Raw genomic sequence first — 17,259 nt, 5'->3', positions numbered from 1 at the left:
TTGGGCCTGTAGAGATCAGAAAGCATGCTACAAAGGCTTAGCAGCGTCCTCACAAAATGAAGGTCATAAATGAGAAACAAACAAGAAAAGCAGAAGTAGTACACCAATGCTGCAAAGTCTAGCAATTTGGGGATGGGACAATAGAAATGGGTATGACTATTTTTATGTTTTCCTTCAAACAAATACAGTCAAAGCATGCAGTAAACATGAGTGTTCAAAAAACGATAATTTAAAGAACATTCATTCTTGGTTTTCCAGTTGAGATGTCAAAATACAGAATTCACATGTCAGAAAAAGCTGACATCTGATCTCTTAAAAAAACAGGCCGCTTAAAGATGCTTTGAATTGCCCAGTAGAAAACTTAAATCATTAGTGACATCTGAAGAGCACAGGCTCAGATCATAAATAAATTTGTTACTCTACCTGAATGGGACCTGTAGTTCTGGTACAATTGATAAATCCTTTTTGGTTTTCTAACACGCTGCTTCTTGTTCATGGAGTTCTTGCTTGCGTAATGAAATAGTGACCTCAGATCACTAAAACGAAAAGCAACTCCCTTCATTATGCTCTGGGCAGTGTCACCAGTTAGAAACATGGCATTAGGGTCATTGATGCATTTCATTAACAGTGCTAGCTCAGCTTGGGTGAAATCCTGTATCTCATCACCATAAAACTCATGGATGGACCATGGCATCTCCCTAAGCTTTGAAAGTCTTTGAGATAAATTATACAGCAGATCTTCTTCATCGAAGTAACCTCTCTGCGATCGTATCTGCTGATAAAGACAAAAGAGGTGATAGATTTCACTCCTGTCTTCTGTGAAGTTTGGTGATCTCTTTCGGCCTAGCTTTTTGTACTGTTCCTCAGTAAGTATACCGCCAGAGCAACTCAGTGCCTCAAAAGAGCCTTTCAGAAATGATTTTATTTCTTTCCAAACCAGTGCTGGATTGTACAAGCTTTTACCTTTTATCATTTTTGGCCATATTTCATTTGCAAACACATTGTAAGTCACAAAAGTCCGAGGATCACTTTCCCTAGAGTATGCATCTGCAGCTCCTTCGTCATCACCATGTTCTGCTTCAACATTACCTTCTTCATCCTCGTCTTGCCAATTTGGTACCACCAAGTCTTCCTGAGGACTCCAACCAAGAATGGTTCTTTTAAGGCTTCCGTCTTCATTTCTCGGAAAAAATGGGTCAGGCATGGATGCATCCAGCAACAGCAACAACTGCTTGGAGGTGACGAACAGTGGAAAATTTTCATCTTTAACATCTTGTAGCTTGTGAACATTTGGCTCCAGAGGCTTGAAGTGACTGGTTACCTTGGAAGACTTGCTAAGTTCAATGAAATTCTTCTGAACTTCTTGGCACAAGACAGGATTTTTTGTCACAAAGATCTGGTGCAGGTGCTCCAGCACGTTCAGTGCTTCTGCGTGATGCTTTTGGTCTTCTTCATGGTCATCACATGAATTCATTTCTGCACCATCTGTGCCCGCAAGAACATTTTCATCCTCGCTGTCCCGGTCTTGCTCATTGCTCACCTGCTCCTCACTCGAATCATCACTGTCTTGTTTTAGTTCACCCTCTTCCTTCTCTAACCTAGCTTTTTCAGCCTCACTGCACTGTCTTTGCTGCCATGTTTGCCTCTCCAGCAGAGGACTATTTGCCGAGGTCGCGTTTTCCCAGTACGAACAGAATTTCTTCCAAAGCCTATACAAGCAGCAAGTCGTCTTCCCTGTCCCACTTCGCCCAATTAAAATGATTGGTTCCATGGGCTTTGGATTGAGATCAATTACTGCGTATTCCAACTCCCCAACTCGGAAAGGGTATTCAACAGAAGAATGTACGTCATTTATAATGTTAAGTGCCATGTTAGTACTGAAGCTGTGAAATTTCATTATATTGTATTCCAATTCTGCTGCACTGGCTGGAGGGAAATACTCAGCTACTGTACGTTCTTTTGATTTTTCCGCATCTGGGTCTTCAACATAACAACGTGGAATGCGCTTCTGTTTTGTCACATGGTGGTTCTGATGTCCTTCATTTATGCCCTTGAGCTTTTTCCTCAAGATGCAGGATAAACCACGATTGTAGGAAACACATATATTTTCTAAGACACGGTTCAGCTTGCAGTGGTCAAGAACAATGGCCCAAATTCTGATTATTTCCGTGTAAACTCTTCCTGATTTTTCTGTAAGACTTTTTCCCTGTTCTGTCTCCATAATCTTTTCCGCACTCTCACTGCAACGAGGAGAAAAGTCGATCGCAAGTTCCCACAGCATTCTTGCACCTTTGCCCAACTTGGCTTCATACAGCTGGATATCAGCTTTCAAGTGTTTCAGTGGCTTCTGAAGGCCTCTAGTCCATTCCCCATTGCCAAGCTGCTTAATTGTCATTATAGTTTTAGTTTTCACATGATGAGGCACAGCTTTGCTGCCCAACATCTTCAGCATTTCAGGAGTACACTCTATTTCCCAGGTCATGTTATCAAACTCCTGCACGTATGTCTCAATATCCAGAATCTTCCCATTCTCTTCCTCTGGTTCTTCTTTCTCTCCATTAGGCAGAGCCATACTAAATTCCTCTGATCCCTTCTTTTTCTCCCAATTATCCCCTTTTCCTTTGGGATAAGCTATGCTTCCACAAGGTTGCAAGGACTCACTTTTTCCCTCTTCCAAATTAGTCTGAGCTGAAGATGGCTTTTGTACCAGAGGATGATCCTTTCTTAGGGTGTCACCCAATTTCAATTGCTGAATTAAAGCTGCGATTGCCTGCACTAGACTTTCCTGCAGTGTTAAAGGGCTATTTATTCTTTCTGTTTCCTGCTTCGACATCTGATCTTTTTTTGTCTTTACAGAACACGGGGTTTTTAAATCTTTATGATGTGCTGTGTTGTCAGGTGGTGCCTTTAATGAGGACCCAGATGAAGAACGCCCTGCACTCTTTGGCTGTGAAATCTCAGAGGTTGCAATGGGCTTAGATGTTTTAACCAACTGCCCTGCCATATCCTGCCGGTACTTCTTCTTCTCCAGTGCAGCATTATTCCAGGCAAGTAGCAGTGGGTCATTTTTTTTAATTCTATGCTTCACATCTCTTCCTAATTTGTTTTTTATATTAAAGTTAACATCAAATTTTGCCAATGAATCTATTATTCTCTTAGCCTGTTTTGAAAATCCTCTCTGAAAAATAACATGCATCACTGTATTTCCATCCTTGTTTTGTATGTTTGGATTAAGATATTGAAAGTCAGAAGGTCTTGAAGCAAAGAGATCAAGTAGATAGTTCAGGATGTTTAAACCAGTGCCATCTAAAGCAAGAGAACATAAAAAAAAATAAAAAATCACTTACAATCCTGCTTTGTAGGCCAGCAATTTTTAATACTTTTTTCTGCAGCTATTAAATGAAAATCAATTTCCTTGCAAAAGAAAAAAATATAAAAATCTACATTTCATGTTTGTAAATGGTTCAAAACTGAGCTTTTCTAATATCCAGGGAAAACAAAGCAATGGCAGAAAAGCTTTAAAAATCCCTAGTGCTGCAATTGTTCCTGTAGCATCAGTCAATTTCATTCCTTTTTTAACCTCTGGGTGCAGACAGATTAGTTCATCTTCCAACATCAGCCCTGACTGCTACCCAAGGTAGGCTGGTGACTCTGGTCATCTGGACAAGCAGCAGCTCTGAGTACTGCTCTGGGGTCATTTGGTTCATTTTAATATGCCACCCAGAAGTAATCTGCTGCAGATAACTTTGGTTTACTAAAATAACCTGTGGCAAATCCCAATATTTCCTGATATCTGAGGTCCCTAGAGCAATTTCCTACACAGTAAGATTAGTCCAATACCTCTCAGGGGCGGAAGAGAGATTCTACAGCTTTCTGGATTTAATCCAGATAATATATGTGATTTAAACCAGATAATATATGTGAAACATTTCTTTCCTCACTGTAAATAGTGACACACCAAAATCATTATAAAGAAATTCCACCTCAAAAACCTTACACAGTGAAAAATACTTAAGAGAAGATACTGTCATTGAACTTCTTAATATTTTGATTTAAAATTTACAACTGGCAGTTGTAAACAACTATGCTTTTAATCTCTCTAAAGCTATTAAATGAAATGTGTGTGCTTTAAAGATCAATAAATTCAGTATTTTTAATTATTTTAATCCTTCAACTCAAAAAAGCATTTTTTCTTAATTTAAAATCTTTGGGGCTTAATTTGATAGTTTATCTGAATTTCTTACATTTTTATGTAAGCCCTACAGTCCTCTCACTCACTCCTCTGAACAAAACTTTGCTTGATTGACAACTGAACAAAAACTGGGAAACAAGATTTCAGATGTCACTAGGATTTCCTTCAAAGTCTGCTGCCATTGCTCTGCCTGTACTTTTGCTTCTTCCTAGATCTTCCCCGTTTACTTCATTCCCACCTAGCACACATTTTACAGGGTTTCAAAGAGGAGCCTTCCTTTCTAAATCGGCTTGATTAAACAAGTATATGTTCACAAAACAGTAACCGACAGAGACATCACAGCTGCTTGATTGCCCCTGGTCACCTGAGTTGCCATTAACTCTCCTCATACTCCCAGCCACTGCAAACACAAACCAGAACACATCTTCTTAGAAAAGTTTGGTGCGTAACCTCTGGCCTGCAAACTTTGGGGGATAAGACACGGTCAAACATCCTGATCTGCTGCTATCACATCAGTAAACAGCAGCAGAAGGGGCAGTGGGCCGGACAGGTAAGAAATAGGGATGTTTTCAACAGTTGCTGTGAAAACGAACGGTGCACGTCTGCTAGAGCCCTTTGTGTCCCCTAGACCTGGGCACACAAAAGCCTTACCTCTATTATTTAAACAGATGGAAACTGCAGCATGCAAAGGCGTATCTCCTTGTGCAATGGAGACATTTCGAGGATCTGCACCTTTGGTCAGCAGCAAATATACCAGTTCAAAATAATCCTTTTTGAGGCATATTTGCAGTGGTATTTCAGAGTTGGTTCCAATCCCATCTGGCGGAGCTGGTGTGAAGGACATGAAAATATCAGGGGTTAAATCTGATACGCCAAATCTGCAAACTACAGAAAGTTCTAAACAGATGAAAGTACATGCTGATTGCTGTGCAGGTGACTTTTTTTTTGTCAGCTTTTTACATGTAGTTGTTAAAGAGTTATTGACTAAGAAAATCTTCAGAATCTCCTCTGATCTTCCGTTGTTGTGATAGGAAGACAGAAAGGCCAAAGCATATCTTCTTCAAGTCAGTCAGTCACTGACCGAAACAAGAAGCCTCCTTGCACCTCTGGCACTCACAAGACCACAGCAGGACTGTGTGTCCATAATTTATAGCTAACATCAAGTTATAAGATGAAATTAAAAATGCTAGAGTAACCCTAGGAATAAACCTCATGCCAAACAAGAAAAATTATGATGTCCACACTAGCTACAAAAAACCGAAAGACGTCTGGTCATGCCTTTGAAATTACTGAAGTAGTCAATTACTTGTAACATAACAACAGACTGAACCCAAAGACTGTGGCTTACAATTTCTATCAGGATAATATTGTGGCTGAAGACAGATAAATTAAAAACCAAAGAAACTACAAGCAAAGGAGCAACAATAATCTTTGGCCTTTTACCTTTTACCAAACCTGACAACCAGATTTCATTTGAGAAACATCTTCCATCCCATGTAGCCTTACTAGCATCCTCATGTTGCATGCAGCAGATGCAGCCAATGCGCTGCACTCCAGCAAGCTACTGCACTTATACAGAGCCACAAAAAACGTGTTGCTATTTCTGAAACTATGTTGCTCCAAACATGCCAAACAAAATATCAAATCTATTATAACACATTGAAATTGCACAGTTTTTCACCTCCTCGTTCAATCAAGCATCTTATGAGGTGCACTTGCACTTCCAATCTGTCACACCGCTGGATAACGTTGCCGATGTCAACATCTGAAAGACTGCAGTTTTTGAAGAGTCCTCCACCTGATGGCTCTTCCCCACTGGCTTTCCCTGTTAGCAGCAGCAAAACTTGATGCCACATTTGCTTCTCCAGCAACTGTTTTATGAAGCTGTTAGCACAGGCATGGGAGATGTTGCAAACCACTCCTTCAGGGATTTCTGCAAGACAGTCAAGACAACATAACTCACTCAAAACACATAATAAAATCAATTTCACTGTAAACTAATTTCAGAGTAATGAACTCATTAAATTCAAAGTACAGAACAGCAAAATGCAACACTTGCATCCTTCTGTCCTGATGCTGACAGCCAAGTTAAGTTTGAACATTTTGATTCATCATACTGAAATTTTGTGCATATTCTGGTGGTTCTATGTGCAAAACGCAACAGTAAAAATAAGTAAAACCACATTGTTCCAGTAATATCAGTTGGAGAAACAGGAAAGGGAAGGAAGGGTAAGAGAGCAAAAACTTTATGTTAGCATCAAACACATTTTTCACAGCGATTACGTTTTGTGAAGGGGAGAAATGGGAACTTGCTGTACCTTTCATAGAAGACAGCAGTTTCAGAAATCGCTTAACTGCATCTTCCTTCAATACATTTTTATGATGTGCTCCATTTTCAGACTTGTAGAACTGGACAAACTGTTCAAGAACATCCAGGAGAGAATCCGTATCAGCTATGGCTTTGCTTTCATTCCTCCCTGCAAAACATTACAGAAATTGAAAATCCAGTACCTTGCTGGCATGTTTTCAGGGCAGGACTGTAATATGTTACATCTCAGGGCTCTGAGAAATGTGTACCATCAGATTAAAATCAGATGGCTGAAACTCTTACTGCCAAAGCCAGTCCTGTGATGGACTTCATATCCCAAAGGATATTTGATACTCTCATCGAATACACTCTTTGCCATAATACACCAAGCTGAAAATTTTAATAGTTCTCAAGTTGCTCTGCATGCAGGCAGGACACTGCTGCCTTGCAGTGATATCATTGTTCAGAATTCTTAGAGTAGATGACTAAAACCAGTAATGTTTTCAGCATAGTTTTAATCAGGTGTCCTGAGCTTGTCCGATTCCTCAGTGGTATTTAAGAAATACAGCCATAAAATAATTTGTCCTCTTAAAAGGAAAAAAAAAAAACAAAAACACACCCACCACACCAAAATCATACCTACAAGTTTAAAAGATACTTAGGTAATGGGCAACGGCAGATTTTAAATTATGTCCTCATAAATGCCCTTAAATGAAAACTGAAAAACTTGGCCTGCCTTTCCTAAAATCTTTGAGAAAGTCAAGTACATTAAAGACAAAACAAAACAAAACAGTACCTTTATCCCTTAGGACAAAGAGACAGACAAGGTTGGTCATCTTTTTAGCAACAAGGATTAATCTCAGACTGTTATCTGCAAAGCAGTGGCTTATTCTCCAGACTCTCATTTTGCACTAAGCCTAGAAAACTCTCTGGGGCTGTGCATTGGCAAAAAAAACCCCAAACAACTGACCACAAAAGACAGACTGAGCTACATGGAACACCAACCAAAGCGACTACCACCACAGGGGGATTAGTGTTAACCTCATAACTGAGAACCACTGGGCTAAGACCTTCTCCAGAGCAGGGCAGGAGATCTCTAGAGTAAAGAAAGAGGAACTGTGGGAATCTGCTTGCCAGGAGCCATAAGACGGAAGTGCAATGAAATCCAGTGCTTTCCAGCAAACTTATATACAATACACACATGAAAACAGGGATGTATCCTAAAAAATATGCTTTTTGCCAAGTCTGATTTGCCTGTGCAGTCTTTTGCTCCATCTGTGCTTTGAGATCTGCATGACAAAAGGAAGTGCTGGTTTGAAAAGGTTATGCTTTGGGCTAACACAGTAATAATGCTAATACAGGTGTTACCTTAAAGTTCCCGTCGATTAGTGCCAAGGAAAACAACCAGATCAGGCACCAAGCCATCTCAGAAAGACTGTACTGAAGAAATGCTTTCAAGATGAACAATGTCCACGCTTGGGACTTACTTTTAAACAGCAGTCCAAACCATGGCTTGAAAAGATCAGCTGCAGGATCTAGCTCCTGAGTTTCTGAACCTGAGAGTCCTGCAGAAACATCTTGCCTCACCAGCCAATCCATCAGTTCTCATGTGGATACTCACAAGAGCTTCTCTGAATGGCCTCCTACGACTGGATCCTCTACTGGAAATGTCTGTGGCCCACTACAGTCCCTTTCAGAGCTAGGATGTAAGTAGCAACCAAGCTGTAGCGCCATGCTGCCAAGAAGGTGCATCCTGCAGAGAACCTCCAGTCCTGAGGGTAGACAGCTCCCCATCTCCTGCCCCAACTAGCATCTCTCCGACCATACTGCAGTACAGGCAGCTCAGGCTTGCTCCATTTGTTATGGCAGACAAAATCTATATAAGGGTTAGCCAGTCTCGATACCGTCACACTGAGGTGGTATTGTACAATTTGTATGTTTTCTCATTTATTGGCATGGAAGAGGAAATTCCCATTATTGGGGCAATCACACTTGACACATTAGTTTCCAGAATGGAAAATTATAAAAAACAGACAAGTCAGAATCCTTTTCAGAACTGACGGACTATTATAAAAATGCATTGATCACCCCAGTTCATGAAATTTCATATTAGCACTCGGACAATTAAGATTTGTGTCTTTCTGTATGACAACAGGTCCTTTGCAAACTGCCTAGAAATATCGTTAATAATTTTTAAAATGTTCTTTGAAGTTTCCCCATACTCCAAGAGTGTAACTAAATTTTAGTTCCCCTGCTTTGGTTATGAGAGGCTCTTGTAGTTTTAGTCTGGTAGTCTGCTCTGCTACTTTTTTCCCCTTAACATGTGCAGAAGTTAAAATTTTCCAAGTAATACAGGAGTTTCAGCTGCATATCACTGACATAGATCAAAGATGGCTAAAACTTTGTGAACAAAGAGCTCTTACTAAAATGTTATTTTTTTTGTCAGTATCTTTTGTTATTAAAAACATTTTAAATATGCCACCAATACTTTATTTTCCAAAAACTAAAGTGAAGGTAAAAGGTTAAAACTGAAAAAGCATCACAAAGAAGCAGTTTCTATGGTGAGGAGAGCCTCATGTTAAGGGTGAGAAAAAAAAACAGTGGCTTATAGTAACTCAGAGCAGTAGTTACTTATTGCATGATATACTAAGATTATCAGTTGGACACCAGTCACCTTCAGGCAAGGACAAAATGTTCATTATTGACTGATAGGAGATCAGGGTGACAACTCATAGGAAAAGTTACACAAAACCCACCTACTATTACCAATTACAAATAAAACAATTTTGTATCTAAAGGATATAGTTTTGAAACAGGAGAAGCACACAGTTCATGTAGTACCTGTCTGTTCCTCAGAGGAAGCGTGTTTCTCAAGGTGATTGCTGACTACTTTTACAGCATTGAAGTTTTTGTTCTTTTTCAAGATATCTATGACATATCTTGACTGTGCATCTGGAACAGTGGGATCAACCCCAAAATTCAGGAGCATGATCACATCTTCTGTTTGGCCTAAAACATTACATGAATAAACATTAGACGAAGAATAATTCTCATTGTTCAGTGGTTTTGTTCTATTTCCTTTGGATTTTTAATTTCCTGGCACAATATCTAGCATAATCTTAATTTAAAAAAAAAAAAATCTGAATCCGAAGGTGACTCAATAAATCGGAATATTTCACATATTCAGGCATGAATATACATAGCTAAGCACTGAGTTTCTTTCCTATGCAACATAAAACACATGATTTCCTTGGTAATAAGCCTTATAACAAAGATGTCTAGTTTGACTAACGGTAGGTACCATTGCTTTCAGCAGAAACTACTATCCTCTATAGCATTTCACAACATATGACGTATTACAGATCACACATAAACACAATAAATATAATGGTGATTTAAAGCCTTGACACAGTATCTAATATTCTGGAAGATGACATGCTCCCTTCTTTGTATGTCACACTGCACTACCAGAGGAAACTTTACAGCCCGGCAAGCAGCTGCCTGTACTCCTCTTGCCTCCAAGAGGCACATTTCCAATAAGCCATGCTCTCAGAACAGCTGGGACAGCGCAGGAGCACCAAACCACCAAGTCATGCAGAAGAATGAGCGATGGTGAGCAAGTGTTAGACCACCGCACTTCCCCCAGGCACACCACCACAGCACACAGCCTCTCTTGCTGCACGTGCCAGAGGCAAAACCTAGATGAAGAAAAAATGATGCAGGCTAACACAAATGTCTGCTTTGTTTGTCTAAGCCTTACCATTCAAGCTGTTTTAGGGATTATTTTTTGTTAAAAAGTGGGTGCAAGGGTTTATTTTTACATATATATTTATATATACTTATAAATATACCATATATACAATATATAGACTATATATAAAAATAAATAAACTTTTATTAAATATATACAAATATATACTCTATAGATAATATACGTACTATATAAATATAAATATACTTAAATAAATAAATACATATAAAAATATAGGCTCTCTATATAATATATACTATATAAATTATAAGTAAATAAACTGAAATAACTAACTAACTAACTAAATAAACAAACACAGTCTCTTCTGGAAATGTGAGAGTCATTTAGCAACAGATGGAACTGCTGCAAAAGATGTGTTACACCTTTCCAGAAAATGAAAATTATTTAGATATAGGTTGTGCACATTTCATTCATACTGTTAATGAGAACCACCAGAATATCATCGCATTTAATGACCTAGAAGTCTGGTGTTATCTTGGCATTGCTGCTTATTTCCTGTTGCCACCTAGTGGGCAGAGTAAAAAATACAAGAAAAAAAGCCACACTAAGTTAACATAAAAGAAATCCCACAGAAAATGTGAAGGAAAGCATTTCATTTTCTTCCTCTGACAAGGTACACTGCTACTTAGGTTTTAAATCTTCACCTATTTAAAAGAACAGGATACGTCTCCAGGTGGTCTAATATGATTTTAAGGGCATATCGAACTTTGAAAGGTAACTTCTATGATTCTAAAAACTGCAGCATACTTGTGGGAAAATCATAACCAGTCAGATCAAAGAGCAAAGAAAGTGGTCACAAATCAGGTATACAAATTTAAAAGGGAATTGTTTAAATGTTTAAATATTAGTTACCATTACAAAGTCTACATTCAGATAACAGGACTTTCTCATTTTCTTCCTTAGCATGAAATAGTAAACACTGAGGTCTGAAATTTTCTTCCATTATTCATTTTTCCATATGAAACCAAAACACCACACACACACACAAAAAAAAAAAAAGAATTGTATTTACTGCGTTTCTGGGAATATTCACTGGAAGATGCCACAATATGCAGGAGGGTGCATCCATCTCTGTCTTGCTGGTTGATCCTATCCTTCAAGTCTGGCCTCTGAGTCAGTAACCACCTGAAGAGATGGTTCTTTCCTGAAACGATCAAAAAACACCACTTGTTACAAACGGTAAACAGAGATACAGAAGAAACAGATCCTGGTTTTTTCCCCCACGGAATATCAAGATGCATCCTTATGAAACCTCTTCTTGAACACCAGGAGTGGGAGAGGGAAAAAATAGGTAAATGAAATCATGGTAAGAGCCAGCTGCATTGTGGGAGACATGATGCTACATTCTTGCTGACTCTCATTCTTGCACTCAGCATGTGCAACTCTGAGGCTGACTCACGACTCATTAGCACATACAGAAACTGTTGCTCCACACTGAGGTCGCAGGAAGAAATACTGTATTTTTGTCAAAGCTGACATATTCAGGTTCTGAAAGACCCACATCAATCACACTTTTGCTTCAAACCACCAAAGAGAACCACCATATTAGGTTTGTACCACTATTAGGCACAGATGAATAAAGAGACTGTTTACAACATTTTTAAAATAGTGCCTTACTGGCACATGCAAGGTTATACCTAGATGATCTGATCTCATTAGTTTAAAAAAAAATAAATTAAAAAGCTCTAGCTGTCAGTTCCCTGATGAAGGCCATCATTGTTTTATTTTAGCTGCGGATGTCACTCACTTGCTTTGATACACAGTCTGATAACAGCATGAAGCAGATACACTCCAATGGTTTCAACTTTCGCCCCAATGGAAATTAGCCACTTGACTAACTCCGCCACTTCTTGCATCTTCTCACCATGTCCATACAACTCAGAAGTCTGATAACAAAGAGAACAATTACAACACATTATTTTACATACACAAAAGGCATTTCTTTTTTAATCCTATTTCCGTGTTTTTTATGAGAAGAATCAGCAGAACAATAACAATCAAGCCATATCCACTGTAAAATGAAACATTTATTATATATGTAACAATTCCAGTAGAAGCTCAAAACAAATACTTTTCTCCTGTGAGATGTTCATGAATCTTTAAAGGATCTTGTCCTGCTCTGAAGAGCACTGAACCTGAAGTCTATTTTATAATACGTATTTCTATATTTCTTCTCTGTAATTGACTGCAACTTTCTGCCTTACACTTGTCTATTAAATGTTACTGTATCTCAGTGCAAATACAGCTGTAACTGGATATTTAAGCTTGGATGAGGCAGCTTATGCAGGCAGGTACCCCAAAGCAAGAAAAGGCTGGGGAAATACTTGAAATTGAGAAAAGGGAGTTAGAGACTGGGGGAAGGGGGTTTAGGGAACTCAGGTAACCAGTCCTTTTATAGCTCAGGAACCCTGTGGATGGAGAGCGGGGCTTTGCCTGCTCAGGAAGCATCTGGCATTATTAAGACAACAATGATAATATGACTGCTCACGCAAAGAAAAGGTGTTAAGCCTTAGGAGACAGATTTTTGGCCAGATAAATTCCTAGAAGGTGACCTGATAAAAGTATGGAATTTACAGAGAAGTTTACAGATTGAAAGCACACAGCCTGAGCAGAAGGCGGCTGAACTGAAAAAGGATGTTCCAGCAAGGACTTAGTGAACATGAAGCACAGTCTACAAGGGGTGCAGCAATATGGAGAACTCTGGAGGTGGGCAGAGGAAGCTCAGATGGAAATTGAGACAATATGCCAGAAGGATCAGGACACGACGGGGTGCTCGGAAACAGCATTCAGACATAATTTCTCCATTTATGCCAGTCATCTTTTTAAATAGCAGTCTTCACACATGCTTCCAACATCCACAAATAAATCTCTTTTTCTAACACCTCATGCCAAATTTTGACTGGCAAGAATTACTGTTTGTGCAGTTACAAAATCAAAATACAACACATTACAGGGAGTATGTAGTGGCAGCAGGGGAAGTTTGAGTTGTCAGAAAGCCACATTTTCTGATTTTTGCAAAAGAGAAGCAGTGCTTAGGGATCTTTCATCTTGATTCTTTCAATCTTCCACATGTACAGCAAAGCCACTAGAACAGCTAGGACTGGTGGGGCCAATCAGCAATGAAGGACATACTATTTTCCAAAGGCAACCCACTTTTATCCTCCTCTCTCAATGACGCATTTTGATTTGCTTGCCTAGGAAGGAAGACTTTTTGCTAAGACACCCTACATATGTCCTCTACTGCATTGCCATGCTTTATTGTCAGTGTGAGGAGCACGTTCTTCCCTTGCAGGACTGCTTTGCTGCTGTGCCCCAGGCCAGGGTGCTGCTAAGAGCTGCAAACCACAGCAGCAGCAGTGGGCACCTTTGCTTGGGAGCTGCTTTAATCCGAGGCTCTCATGCCTTGTCCCCACCATGGCTATGCTGCTCTAGCACCACAGCCCTGCTGCTGCCTGGCCATGGGCCTGGCTGATTCAGGACCGAACCCTGACCCACCCTCCCTTCCCACAAAAAACTGAGCGAACACATGAGGGATGATGGTGGGTAGCCCATATGGGCTACTTCGCTGGCACTAACACAGCATACCTGCCTAATGATAGCTAACCAAGGCATGCTTGCATATATTCATCCACTAATTCTTCTGCTGTCACTATAAACAAGCCTATAATTAGATGTCAATTTATTTCCTTTGCGTTACCCTTCTTTTTCAGAATTACTCCTGCTCACTCTATCAGGCACCTAACTGAGATACATTTATGGAAAAAGCCCCAACTTGAAATTTTTATGACAAAAGTACCACAAGCACTGTAGCACTCAAATGGCAAATTCTGGCATATTCCATCAATATGTCCTAAACTGTTAATATCCCAGCCAGTAAATGCCAAGCAAATGTACTGTGTAGCTACAGCTAACATCTTCTAAAGCTTCCGTCAGGAAAACCAGAGTGCTGTAAGAATCTAGTATACTTCAGCATAAAGCCTAATGGAATTTCTCAATGAATGTGTAACCATATCTTTTAAAAGTAGGTTACCTACAGCAGAACTATAGTTAATTAACTTATACACACAAAGAAATGGAAGAATAAAACAATAAAAAAATGCATACAGAGAAGGATTTTTTTAATGGTCCATAAGAAGTGCTTTACTTAACTGCAATTGAAACAGGCTGGGCATCCACTGTGTGATAACAGATATATACATTGTGAGATGCCTTTAGAAAGTCGGTGTGTTACTGCTACGGACACCAGCTGTTCCTGAGTGGCAGAGCTGGTGAACTCCCAGCAGCTCCTGGCTCACAGTCGGCCTCCAGCTACAGCCTGGTTCCCAAGGGGCCATAAGCAATGGCTGCACACCCCATACCCATGCACAAAGGCCGGGGCAAGCGGCAGCGAGCCGTACAAGGCCACCTAGCTCACACAGCCATGCGGGCAGAGCCGCTGGGGTATACCAGTGTGCAGGGCACAGCACATGCACCAGGCAGGCACAGACAGCCAGCAGCAGTCGAAGTATGCATGAGCATGGCCGTTTATGACAGCTGGAAGATTTTATTTTATCCTGCCAGCATAGAAAGCTTTGGAGGTTCTCAAATGGTACAGAACATAAGGAATCACAAGATAAAGAAAAGAGCAAGTTTCAGAAGAGCAACATAAAGATTAAATTCTCCTGTCTGCAGATCACAGAATCATAGAATGTCATGAGTTGGAAGGGACCCACAAGGATCATCGAGTCCAACTCCTGTCCCTGCATAGGACAACCCCAAAATTCACACCATATGGCTGAGGGCATTGTCCAAACGCTTCTTGAACGTTGTCAGGCTTGGCACCATGGCTGCCTCCCGGAGGAGCCTGTTCCAGCGCTCCACCACACTCTGGGTGAAGAACCTTTTCCTAACGTCCAACCTAAACCTCCCCTGGCATATCTTCCTGCCGTTCCCTCAGGTTATATTGTTGGTTGTCAGGGAGAAGAGATCAGTGCCTGCCCCTCCTCTTCCCCTCGTGAGGAAGCTGTAGACTGCGACGAGGTCTCCCCTCAGTCTCCTCTTCTCCAGGCTGAACAGACCAAGTGACTTCAGCCACTCCTCGTACAGCTTCCCCTCTAAACCCTTCACCATCTTTGTGGCTCTCCTCTGGACACTCTCTAGTAGCTTCGTATCCTTTTTATACTGTGGCGCCCAAAACTTCACACCATACTCAAGATGCGGCCGCACCAGTGCAGAGTAGAGCGGGACAATCACCTCCCTCGACCGGCTAGCAATGCAGTGCTTGGTGCACCCCAGGACACGGTTGGCCCTCCTGGCTGCCAGGGCACACTGTTGGCTCATGTTCAACTTGCCGTCTACCAGAACCCCCAGATCTCTCTCCGCGGGGCTGCTCTCCAGCCTCTCCTTCCCCAGTCTGTATGTACATCCAGGGTTGCCACGTCCCAGGTGCAAAATCTGGCACTTGCCCTTGTTAAACTTCATCGCTTGGTGATTGCCTGGCTCTCTAATCTGTCCAGATCTCTCTGCAGGGCCTCTCTGCCCTCGAGTGTCAGCAGCTCCTCCCAATTTTGTGCCATCAGCAAACGTAGATAGCAAACCTTCAAGTCCTGCATCCAAGTTATTTATGAAGATATTAAAGAGCACTGGCCCTAAGATGAATCCCCGCTAGTGAGTGGTGTAACCCCCTTTACTATAACCCTTTGAGCCCAACCTGTCAGCCATTTACATACCCATTACATTATGTGTTTATCCAGCTGTATGCTGGACATTTTGTTCAGGAGGATACTGTGAGAGACAGTATCGAAAGCTTTACTGAAATCCAAAAAGATTACATCGACTGGCTTCCCTTGGTCAACTAGGTGGACAACCTTCTCCTAGAAAGAAACTGAGTTTATTAAGCAGGACTTTTCCCTCGTGAACCCGTGCTGGCTGGGGCCAATGACTGCATTGTCTTTCAGGTGTTTCTCAATAATTCCCAGAATAATGATGTTCTCCATAATTTTGCAAGGCATAGAGGTGAGACTGACAGGCCTGTAGTTACCGGGGTCATCCCTGTTGCCCTTCTTGAAGACTGGGACGTTTGCCAACTTCCAGTCAACTGGGACCTCTCCAGATTCCCAAGAGCATTGAAAAATCATTGAGAGAGATCTCACTATGACATCAGCCAGCTCTTTAAGTGCCATCATCTCAGTGAAAGACATTAGGAATTGTGGCTACTTGGTCTACGACTACATGTTTCCATCTTACCAAAATCCTCTAAGTCATTTGGAAAGTGTCAAAGCCCTGAGGGAGAAAGTTTAGCAGTTGCTGACTAGGTATAAAGCAACCTACCAAAAATCTGGGGTGTTGAGGGAAGGGAAAATTCCAACACTGCACCCAGCTTAACTCCCTGTAATCATACCTGGCACCATGAAGCAGTCCAGAGACAGGCTAGCAAAGTATAATAATACCCTGTCCCAGGGATATCATAAATTGTCCTGGTTGGAAAACATATCCAACTTAACTGATGTCAGACATTTTTCAGCATTAAATTCTCAGGTTCGAAGCATGACATGAATAGCTTGCTGTACTTGAGAGGAAGATGATTTCTTTTGATCAAATTAAAGGAAACATTAAATTACACACAAAAGTTATGCAAATTAAGGATTTTTTAACATTCAAATGAAAAGGGACAAAATAGATGATTTAATATAATCATACAAAGTCCATGTATTATTTCCATTTTATTTTTTGTTGACCTGTTGTAGTCTTGCACACAAGATGGAAAATATCTCACTAAAGTGAACAGGAATAAAAGAAACAGACACAAGAAAGGAAAAAAAAAAGCATGCTGCTTTACCTCAAAGAGATTCTTCAGTGATAACTGGCTGACTCTGAGATTGGCAGGCAACCCTTTCTTGTTGGACAACAACAACAGACAAGACTGGAAAAAAAAATATTGGTGATCTTATAAGCACACTTAGAAACTTTGTTTTTCACCGCCTCATCAGATCTTGTAGGAAAGCAAAT

The 17,259-nt window shown here is 40.6% G+C and overlaps 1 protein-coding gene across 3 annotated transcripts in view; it reads right to left on the bottom strand.

The window, feature by feature from the left end:
* Window positions 1-17,259, bottom strand: part of TRANK1 (tetratricopeptide repeat and ankyrin repeat containing 1) — a 61,003-nt gene that overhangs the window by 20,705 nt on the left and 23,039 nt on the right. For 2 of the 3 annotated variants that reach the window (XM_087768058.1, XM_087768059.1), the window contains exons 6-13: window positions 17,090-17,173; window positions 12,020-12,158; window positions 11,285-11,416; window positions 9,342-9,509; window positions 6,511-6,669; window positions 5,874-6,125; window positions 4,844-5,020; window positions 424-3,306 (exon numbers count right to left, since the gene is read on the bottom strand). In XM_087768058.1, coding sequence (XP_087624184.1) covers window positions 424-3,306; window positions 4,844-5,020; window positions 5,874-6,125; window positions 6,511-6,669; window positions 9,342-9,509; window positions 11,285-11,416; window positions 12,020-12,158; window positions 17,090-17,173 — 3,994 coding nt within the window. The remainder of the gene's footprint in view (window positions 1-423; window positions 3,307-4,843; window positions 5,021-5,873; window positions 6,126-6,510; window positions 6,670-9,341; window positions 9,510-11,284; window positions 11,417-12,019; window positions 12,159-17,089; window positions 17,174-17,259) is intronic. The other variant, XM_087768065.1, reaches the window with a different exon arrangement.

This window comes from Nipponia nippon, unplaced genomic scaffold (assembly GCF_047370975.1).
Source record: "Nipponia nippon isolate SJK-2023a ecotype South Korea unplaced genomic scaffold, ASM4737097v1 scaffold_1, whole genome shotgun sequence".
Taxonomy (NCBI): Eukaryota; Metazoa; Chordata; class Aves; order Pelecaniformes; family Threskiornithidae; genus Nipponia; species Nipponia nippon.
This window is presented reverse-complemented; position numbering and strand designations above follow the sequence as displayed.